Here is an 11,210-nt window from a genome sequence, read left to right as displayed (position 1 = left end):
GTAACCAAATACTAAAAATTATTATTGAAAATTTTAATAAAGTTATATAATTGATATCTCTAAATAAATTTTGAGTATAAATTTATTTACTAGTGTAAGACTATTGAGTTCTTTTAACATTTATGTATGAGAGATTAAATGATTGATCCATTTAAAGAAAATATTTTTCTTTAACTGGTTTTTCTTTGATAAAAAAACTACTTTTTATCTATTGGTGAATATTTAGCGCTTAATTAATACTTCCACTGATACAAAAATATCTCTATTTGTAAAAATTTAGGGGCCTTTTTTCATTAGGGGTCTTAGACAATTGCCTATTTGGCTCACCTATTTAGCCAGCCCTAGTTCTCGAATGAAAAAGGTTCAACAAATTTTTTGCAAGTAGTGTGGTTAAATTAAATTATTTCCACTAATTGTTTATTTGTTTGCCTTTTTCTTTCATTTTTTATAGTATAAAATTAAAATTTGTCAATATCAAGTAATAGTTACTTTATTTAGTAATTTTTTTTTTAAGATAATAATCTTGACAAAGACAATTTCAGCAATGAAGAACTCATTACTTCTCATTTAACATGTAAAGTGAAATTGCAAACTTCATACCTTCTTGAATTTGTCAAAATATTTTTAGGACATGTCCAATTAAATAAATAGTTAGTGTACAATTAAATACATATATATATATATATATTTAAATTTCAATATTACAAAATAGATTATGAGGAGTTGTCTACAGATCTATCGCTTAAAAAAAATTTAAGTTCTAAATTTAAGAAATGACAAAGTTTAGTTACAAAATTAATTATAGTTTAAAACTACAACTTCCTTTTAAAAAATTAACACTACTATATATTTTGAAAATCTAACCATTAAATTACATGTTTTTTACGTTCTTAATACACATGTCAAATTTTGTACAAATTAGATATTATTTACTATATGATTATAAGTTTATATTTTATGCAGAGTTTTAAACTACAAAAACTTACAATTTAAAAAATGTATTAATGACATAACTATTGATATTTCATTTTCTAAAAATTTTGCAAGTATGAAAGATATAAGAAGAAAATATAATCCAATGGTGGATTTGTCAAAATCAACTCCAATAAAAATATATTAAGTAAGGTTGTAACCTTAATCTACAACAAATTTTGTAACTAAATTTTATCCATTTATGAAATGATTTCAATCAAAAAAAAAAATTTATGATTTCTGCTTTTCATCTTTACTATCGATAGTAATATGAAAAAATTTCAGTTTTTTGTACACTTTTAAAGCATAAATTTTTAAAAATTAAAAAAACCTAACAAAAAATATAAGGAATAAACTGAGAGTGTGTTTGTTTATATAAAATCTCCAACCTTTAACAAATACAGTAAATGTGTGGATTAAGGTAAGGCCAGCTACAGCTAGGTAGCTGATAGATTAGATAATAACAAACCCAAAAGCAAAAGAAAAGAAAAGAGCAGCCTGCTAGTTATCTATCTATATCCCCAACTGTAAATTTTTATAAATAAAGACGGGACCCGCATAAAACTCTCTGAGTGCACGTGTCGCCACCCACCCTTTGACTTCTGTCTCTCCCTGTTTTTATTACCATTGTCAGTTTGGTTGTCCCATTTGCCCTTATCATCAGTCATCACCCTCACGTTACTTTCTATTCCTAATCTCAAGTAAAAACTTGAAACCGGTTTTTGCCGGTCCAACCAACAGTATTCTCGGTTACGCTCCTCTTCCCACTACTGAATCCTGAATATAATAATATTCACAATGGCTCTCACTTGGTCGAGACTTTATAGCCTCCACTACCCTCCTTTTCCTTCTCCGTCTCTCTCCCAACTGCTTTTTTCTGCTCCTACAAAGAATCTCTCTCCTTCTCTCTGCTTGTTTTAATAGATAGATAAAGAAACAGAAGCAAAGCATCTTTATTTCTTTCATTCAGACCCATAAACGTGTTGAATTCAGAGCCACCATTTCCCCCACCTATCTCTATCTCTATCTGACTTACTAAGTTTTTTTTTCTTTCCTTTCCTTAGCTCATTTTTTCTTATATTCATTTTCACACCCAGCAAATTAAACACATCATTATATGTATATTCTGCTTTGTTTTGTTCCTCTACTAAAATGACCAAAGCCTTTGATCCCACCTTAAAAATCTTGCTTCTTGAAATGGGTTTTCTTGCCACTTGATTCTACATACTTCTACCTTCTATCTTTTTTTTCTCAATATGGGTATCAAATATTTGTGCTTGGTGATGATTGTTCTTGGCTTTTGCTTCCAATCCCAGCTTCTGAGTGCTCAGAACCTGACATGCCACCCAAATGATCGGAGCGCCTTGGAGGATTTCATGAATGGTTTAAAGTCAGTAATTGAAGGGTGGGACACCAATTCTTCTTCTGATTGCTGTACTTGGCCAGGCATCAATTGCAACTCTTCAATCCTCCTCGGTTTGAACACTTCTTCTGGCAATTACAAAAGAGTAGTCGAGTTGAATCTTTCCAAGAAAAAAATAAGTGGCAAACTTTCTGAATCATTAGGCAAATTGGATCAGCTCAGAACACTCAATCTTTCCCACAATTGGCTCCAAGACTCGCTTCCTCAATCACTGTTCAGTTTGCAAAACTTAGAGGTCTTAGACTTGAGCTCTAATGACTTTTCAGGTTCAATTCCGGAAGGCATTAATTTGACTTCAATCAACACCATTGACATGTCCCAGAACTTCTTGAATGGTTCTATCCCTGGTGATATTTGTATAAACTCAAAGAGAATTCTGATTCTGAACCTTGCTGTAAACTACTTGTCCGGTGATCTTTCAGCACTTGGCAATTGTAGCTCCTTGCACCACCTTTGTCTGGGCGCCAATGAATTCACAGGTGGTTTACCTGATAATATATTTCAGCTACATAGTTTGGAGCGTTTGAGTCTTCAAGATAACAACTTTTCCGGGCCACTGAGCACAGAAATCGGTAAACTTCAAAACCTTTCTCGTTTGGATTTATCAGCTAATGGGTTTTCAGAAAGTATCCCAGATGTTTTTTATAGCTTTCGATATTTGAAGTATTTTGCAGCCCATTCAAATTATTTCACTGGTCAAATACCAAAGTCCTTGTCCAATTCATCCTCTCTCAATTTGCTTAATTTGAGGAACAATTCATTGGTTGGTAAAATTGAGCTTAATTGTTCAGCAATGCTTAGTCTGAACGCTCTTGATTTAGGTTCTAATCGATTTTCCGGGCCTGTGCCTGAAAATCTTCCCAATTGTCATAATTTGGAAACCGTAAATCTTGCTCGGAACTACTTGGGTGGCCAAATCCCAGAAACCTTCAACAAGTTTCACAATCTCTCTTACCTGTCACTATCAAATTCCAGTGTCTCTAATCTTACTTCTGCCCTTAAAATCCTAAAGCAATGCCCGAAGCTAACAACTTTGGTCCTTACCCTCAACTTCCATGGTGAGGAATTGCCTGCTGACCCTTCCCTGCATTTTGAAAGCCTTAAAGTTCTCGTTGTTGCAAATTGTAGACTTACTGGTGCAATACCACAATGGTTGAGCCGTTCTTACAAATTGCAGTTATTGGATTTATCGTGGAACCGTTTGAATGGAGCTATTCCGGGGTGGTTTGGCAACTTTACGAGTCTCTTTTACCTGGACCTATCTAACAATTCATTTACAGGGGAGATCCCGAAAAGCTTAACTGGTTTAGAAAGCCTCATCTCCAGGAATATCTCATTGGTGGAACCTGCTCCAGATTTCCCATTTTTCTTGAAAAAGAATGTGAGTGCAAGAGGATTGCAGTATAACCAAGTTTGGAGCTTCCCACCAACACTGGAACTAAGTCACAACAATCTCACTGGGAAAATCTGGCCAGAGTTTGGGAACTTGAAAAAGCTCCATGCTTTGGATTTGCAGTTTAACAGTTTATCAGGACAGATTCCAAGCGATTTATCTGGGATGACAAGCTTAGAGGTTCTGGATTTGTCCCATAACATTCTTACAGGGACGATACCAACTTCATTACAAAGTCTCAGCTTTTGTTCCAAGTTTAATGTTGCATACAATCATCTAAGTGGGGACATACCTTTAGGAGGTCAGTTTCAGACATTCCCAAATTCAAGCTTCGAAGGTAATAATCTTTGTGATGCCCTTTGTCAACAATTTAGGGATGCTCCTCATCCTCCTAAATCAAGCAACAAATCAGGAAGAAATGTAGGAACTATCATTGGAATGAGCATTGGGATTGTATTTGGAACAGCTTTTCTTATTGTCATCATGTTCATGGTCGTGATTAGGGCATATAGCCGAAGAGAGGTTGATCCCGAGAGAGAGGAGGCTGTCACTGATGGTAAAGATTTGGAAGAACTTGGGTCAAAATTAGTGGTTTTGTTCCGAAACAAAGAAAGCAGTAACGAGCTGTCCCTTGATGACCTTATGAAATCTACCAACAATTTTGACCAAGCAAATATCATTGGCTGTGGGGGTTTTGGTCTGGTTTACAGAGCCACCCTCCCTGATGGTAAGAAGGTTGCAATCAAACGTCTCTCTGGTGACTGTGGTCAGATGGAAAGAGAATTTCGTGCAGAAGTGGAAGCCCTCTCAAGAGCTCAGCATCCAAATCTTGTCCATCTTCAAGGTTATTGCATGTACAAGAATGACAGGCTCTTAATATATTCTTACATGGAAAACAGTAGCTTGGATTATTGGTTGCATGAAAAACTTGATGGTCCATCCTCCTTAGATTGGGATACAAGGCTCCAAATTGCTCAAGGAGCAGCAAGGGGGCTTGCTTATTTGCACCAATCATGCGAGCCCCATATCCTCCACAGAGATATTAAGTCAAGTAACATTCTTTTAAATGAGAATTTTGAAGCCCACTTAGCTGATTTTGGTCTTGCAAGGCTTCTACTCAGTCCCTATGATACTCATGTGACAACTGATCTTGTAGGGACATTAGGCTACATCCCTCCTGAATATGGCCAAGCATCTGTTGCGAGTTACAAGGGAGATGTGTATAGTTTTGGGGTGGTTCTTTTGGAACTTCTAACTGGAAAGAGGCCCATGGACATGTGCAAGCCGAAAGGATCCCGGGATTTAATTTCTTGGGTGTTTGAGATGAAGAAAGAGAATCGGGAAAGTGAGGTGTTTGATCCATTCGTATATGACAAGCAGAATGATAAGGAAATGTTGCGGATGCTCGAGATTGCATGTCTTTGCTTAAGCGAAAGCCCTAAAGTGAGGCCGTCAACTCAGCAGCTAGTTTCTTGGCTGGACAACATTGATATCAACATCTAGTTTTCTTATGTAACCAAGCGACACTCTGGTTGTACAGCTTGAGATATACTACCATACCTATTTTTGAAGAAGTTCCATGTCCACCCGTATAAATTGTTGTTTTTCAATTCTAAACAGTGATCTTGTTGTAAATATTCACCCACATATTTGGGTTCTCAATACCATTTCCTTTCTGGAACACGGAGGAGAGAGTTGTCTGATTAAAGCAACAAAATATTGTAAGTCTTTTTATTCAGATGTAGTTTCTTGCTTCCAATTGTAAGAGAAAATATCGGCTTTCAAACATGCATAAATAACATTTCTGAAATTTTTCTCTGCTGTAGGTCTTAATCAATATGGAATAACGAGTTTCATTTCCGGTCTTACTCTCGCCATATATATACACTTACATGCTTATCTTGATTAAATGGTGTAATATTGATAGTTCAATACCTGTTGGAGTTATCACTTAGTTATTGTGATTGGCCAAGTCCTTTTTTTTTATAGAAACTTTGTCATGAAATGTTGGCAGTTTTAGCAGTTAGGTGCCAATTGGACTGGTCTAACGAAAGAAATGTTCTAACTATAATGTGAAAATTCAAGAAGAAAAAAAGGATGGCCTAAGTGAAATTGCTCTTGTTTAAATTCCCAATAAGGGAGAATTTGTAAAATCCGGAAAATTTGGAAGAATAATTAGAGCAGCACCTTTGAGTAGTTTCTTAGGCTTCTCTATCACCTTTGAGCAGGTTTTGGGGGTTGGCTCATTCTGTATTTCATATCTGCTTGCTATTTTACTTTTATTGGATTTTGGTAAAAGTTTTAACAGGTTTCTGCCAATTATTCTCGCTCACAGCCTGTGCGTTTCTGATCCATGATTTGCTTATATTGCACTTCAATGTATGGTCTCATTTAAACATCTTGATTGATTTTTGAGGTCTGCTTCTTGTGTTTTTAGTCCAACTCTATTTCAACTTATTGATTAAGCGTGGCAATTCAGCCAATTGCTTAATCATGATACTTGAGGTATCTAATTTTCTCCATTTGAAATGGTCTCCTTCAGTCTCTCTTAGCTTGTGCAAATGATCTCCTTCTATCTCACTCAGTCTTGTGTGGAACTACCATTTCTATATTACAACAATGTAACACAAATTCTTATTTTACTAAATAAAATAAAATTATTTCTTCTCCATTTTATTGTTATGCAAAAGCAGAAATGTTAATAGCAATTATTGTGATTTGGATCTAGTAGAAGCCCATTCACACTAATAAGAAAATAAAACATACACACGAAATAATAATAATTAACGTGATTCGGCCAAACCAAATCTAATTAGAAATTTGAGGCAATTTCTAACATTTATGGTCTTAATTTTCCCCTTCAAATATATATATATATATATTTCCAACATTATACATCGTAGGAAACGAACAAGGTAACATTATGCATTGTAGGAAACGAATAAGGTCTATATGGTCATAGGATATATTAGATCAATGTTCAAATCAAATGAGAATAATATCCTCATTATGCAAATTATTTTAGTAAGCTCATCAATTTTTGTGGTATTCATCCTTTTTATGATATGAAATATAAATACATGATTAATTTTCAAATATAAATAAATAGATAAATAAATAAAAATAGTGTTAACCCTACATGATATTTGGGTGGTGGGCTCATTGGTGTGGGGCATAACGTAAACCTAGAGATTTCATGTTTAATCTACCACAATATTCATGGGGGTTTTTGAGGTGTCTCAATTCTCATGGGAAGATAGTAGAATAGTTTTACCAAAATCTGGGACAGAACTTTGGAACCTTGGTGCACAAACACCATAAGGGTCAAATACTTTGTGTTGGCAAATCCAAGTCAAAATGCATTTTTTATGTAATTGAGCTCTTAGTTTTAGTGTCCTGATTTGTGTTGAACTACTACATTAAAGACATAAGAAAACTGCTCAATACTACGGAAGAACTACTGCCTCAACGCTCAACTCCACATAATCGATCAAGCATTAGTGATTCTTAACTCCTACACCACTCGACTGATCGATCCACAAGAATAATGAAATTTCTGTTGTAATCCATGGTGACTTGGTTGACTTGAGATTCGTGCACTAGGGTTCCAAAGGTACAAAATTTTATTTTATGCTCTTCATCATAAGAGGAGAACATTGTACACTTGAAGAAATTTCTACGACATTGTGCGCCTAGGGTTTTGTACTAAGTTATTTTCTATTCACCAAAGATCAATTGTTTGTTATGAAGACATATGCACCAACAACTTCAACAATCAAGAAGAGTTGATTGTGTAAAGTCAGTCATGGATTGAATATTCATGCATATCGAAAAGATTTACTTGGAAGAGTAGTCCAATCAAGTTGGAGTTGCACTTAAATAGTTTTATAAGTTTTATTGTAGGTATATATTTCGGAATATGGAATATTCCTTATACTTATAACTTCAATCTTTTATAATGAATTCTTCGAGTTAGTGGCGACCTTCAAACCACTCGTTGGGATTTTTCTATGTTAGAGTATTATCCAGTATAATTATATTATTGTGTTAAATTTAATTTTCACCCATTTAAAATTTGCAATATGATGGTGCCCATTACACTTTAATGTGGAACTTACATAATTACAATAATTAATCAATTTAAATAATTGGTTAATTCAAGTCGACCTAACTTCAACCCAACAAAATAGTCGTGTTCTGATATTTGAGAGAAGAAAGTAGTGGTGTTGATTTACCAATTTTCTTCAACGCGCTTTAATGGTAAAATGAAAGACATTTAATATTTGGTGTTCGACTATAAATTCTTTGGACTTTGTTTATGACTTTTTCCATCTTCGAGAGTCGTAGCTTAACCCCTGCCTCGGCAGTGTGAACCACTCCATTGACAAAACGGCCATAATATTGCGGCGAGTAAAAGTAAAGAAAGAGTTGGAATACAGCAAAATCTTGGTCATACTGTGGCACCGTGATCTATTATGTAATTTGTCTGTATTTGCAGCTATTCATGAAGTTTGACTACATAATTATCATATAAATAAAGTCCACTAGTTTGTCCTTTTTTTTACCAAATATTGATGTGTTCTTTTATTCAACCATATATATTGAAGTCGGACTGCTGAATTGTTATGGGAAAATGGCGGGTCTAATCTGGCAAGTGTCTATCATTGACATCTTTTACATTTATACATCACTTTCTAAAGAGTTCGAGAAACTTCATATTTGTTTTTTGTTTTTTGTTTTTTTTTTTTTTTTTTTTGTTTTGTTTTTTCCTTTGAAAAAAGAACACCTTCACATAACCGCTTTGAGAAACTTCATATTTGTTTTTTGTTTTTTGTTTTTTTTTTTTTTTTTTTGTTTTGTTTTTTCCTTTGAAAAAAGAACACCTTCACATAACCGCTTTTCCGAAAATATCTTCTATTTGGGTTTTTATATTGTCTTACTAGAATACTCTTAGGTTAGGCCTTCACATGGCATGCATCTAATTCATAGGTTCTTCCTCTCAAGTGGATCATACACAACTAGAGTTCAGACAGTAATATATATGAAATGAATAAATAAATAATTGTTAGACAAAAGTGTCCTAAAGTTTTAGAATCTCTAGGTTTTATACTCAAAAGTTTAAGAATTTAGATTCTACCTCCTAAAATTATATTATGTTTGAATCTGCAACTCCTCCTTCCACCATAGAGTTCACACAGTAATATATATCAAATGAATAAGATAAATGTTGGGCTAAAGTGTAAACTACACTTCTAAAGTTTGGGAGTCTTTAGATTTTACACCATAAAGTTGATTATACCTCCTGAATCATTTTATGTTTGCATCAGTAGCCCCTCCGTCCACTATAGAGTTCACACGATAATATATATTGAATGAATAAGATAATTATTATTTTAAGATAAGTGTTAGACTAAAGTGCAAACTTTGCTCTTAAAATTTGGAAGTCTTTAAATTTCACACCATAAAATTTAAGAATTTAGATTTTACACCATAAACTACACTATTATATTATATCATTTGCAAAAAGAATACGTCAAGGGACTTCAATTTGAAGCAATCCAACAAGCTCATAAATAATAAGCGCAAAGAGATATGGAATTAATGTTATTCCTTGATGCAAACTTGTAGTGATAGGAAATTCATTTGTGATGTTTTCACTTGATTTCACACTAATTACAACTTTATCGTTCATATCCTTAATCTACTTAATATACTTTTAAAGGAAATAATTTCTTTTCTAAAATCCACCACATAACCTCTTTATGCATCTCATCATACACTTTCTCTAGGTCAATAAAAAATCATATGGAGATCTTCATCGGTTTCTCTATATTTTTTCTTTAAATGTCCAAGTAAGATATAACTTCCTTCGTAGATCTCATTAACATAAAAACCAATTTTATTCTTTAATATTTTTGTTTCATGTTTTAAAGTATGATTAATCACTCTCTCTCAAAGTTGCATAGTGTAACACACAAGCTTGACTCCATAGTAATTTGTATTGTTTAAAATATCTCCTTTATTCTTGTTTATATGTATTAGAGTGTCTCTCCTCCACTCGCCAAGTATTCTGTTAAACACTTGATGAGAATCAACAAGTATTCAAGGATCTATTGCATGTTCCAGTTGGACCTAATACTAAAGCAAGATCTAAGAAGATCAAAGAAGCACTTAATGGGCTGATTCTAGAGATTTGGGCTGATTCTAACGCAGGACATTCCAAGCTTGGCCCAAAGGAAGATGAAGGTGTAATAAATTTAATCTAAGCTGTTAAAGGCTAATCTGGCTTGATTGGGTGTGATTTATGGTGGATTAATGGCTGATTGATTTTCAGCTCCATATCAGTTAATAGACATTTTTCCTATTCTGGAGCTTATAATTTCAGACCAGATTTACCTTAGTTTAGGATTTTTATTATTTAGAACGTTTTTAGCTATTTTCCTATTTTGGATATGCTAATTTCAAACCAAATCAACTTTTATTTAGGGTTTTTTTTATTCAGTGCATTTTTTTTTTCTATTTTTAGTCATGTATTATAAGCAGCATGCACTCATTGTAATAGAGAATTCATTGAATAAAAATAAAAAAAGGTGAGACTTTGCTCTTCTTTTGGTTCTTCAAGAACTGTGAACTTATCAAGGATTCTTCCTTGTGGCGTTCAAACTTTATACCTTTGGTTCGTGATTCAATTATAATCATTGAGTCAAGGTGTTACACTTATACCTTTGGTTCGCGTTTCGATTATAAACGTTGGGTCAAGGTTTCTATCAAAAATCTAAATTTTAGTTTTCTTGGGCAAGTATTTCAATATTTTTGTTGGGTCTTAAAGAGTGTCGATTGAGGTTCGAATTAACACTTAAGATCTTATTAGACATGTTTCTTAACCATGATAAACCCATGTCACCCAAGCACTTTCAAACATCAATTCAAATATCTCATTAGGTTTCCTAGCTTTTCTTGTTTTCATCATTCTCAATGTGTCCTTTGCCTCAATCATTCTAATTATTCAAATAGATCTACAGTTTCTATCCTTAATAGGGTTACAAAGTTTGTTCCAATCTCTTATGTGACTTCCATTAAAAAAAAAATTATCAAAATAACATTTCCATATGTCTTTAATTTCACATTCTTTTACTAATGCTCTTTAATCTTAGTTTTTAATGCACTTAACACAATTTAACACTCTTGCTTTCATTTTCATTCTATTAGCAAGTTTATAAATACTACTAAGTCAACCGTGCGATACACGGATAATGTTGTAATGTTTTATGTAAGATGATTTTGGAGAATGTTGTAAATATATATATATATATTATAACATAATTGTTATAGAGCTTTATTAGTAATGAGTTTATCATAAAAAGCAAAAATTATAAATTACATACACATATCCATTATAATTATTCAATTGAACTAATGAAA

At 33.3% G+C, this 11,210-nt stretch overlaps 1 protein-coding gene across 1 annotated transcript; it reads left to right on the top strand.

Moving 5' to 3' along the window:
• Positions 1-1,708: 1,708 nt before the first annotated feature.
• Positions 1,709-5,607, top strand: LOC111991530 (phytosulfokine receptor 1). Its single transcript, XM_024023310.2, has one exon. It carries the CDS (start codon positions 2,229-2,231, stop codon positions 5,289-5,291), a length of 3,063 nt encoding a protein of 1,020 aa, XP_023879078.1. The 5' UTR covers positions 1,709-2,228; the 3' UTR covers positions 5,292-5,607.
• The last annotated feature ends 5,603 nt before the right edge of the window (positions 5,608-11,210 follow it).

This window comes from Quercus suber, unplaced genomic scaffold, assembly GCF_002906115.3.
Source record: "Quercus suber isolate HL8 unplaced genomic scaffold, Cork oak 2.0 scaffold_651, whole genome shotgun sequence".
Taxonomy (NCBI): Eukaryota; Viridiplantae; Streptophyta; class Magnoliopsida; order Fagales; family Fagaceae; genus Quercus; species Quercus suber.
Note: the sequence above shows the minus strand (reverse complement) of the source record. Positions and strands in the feature narration are given on the sequence as shown.

Excerpts from the sequence above, each read along its gene's own strand:
- LOC111991530 (XM_024023310.2), top strand. The coding sequence starts at position 2,229 with ATGGGTATCAAATATTTGTGCTTGGTGATGATTGTTCTTGGCTTTTGC.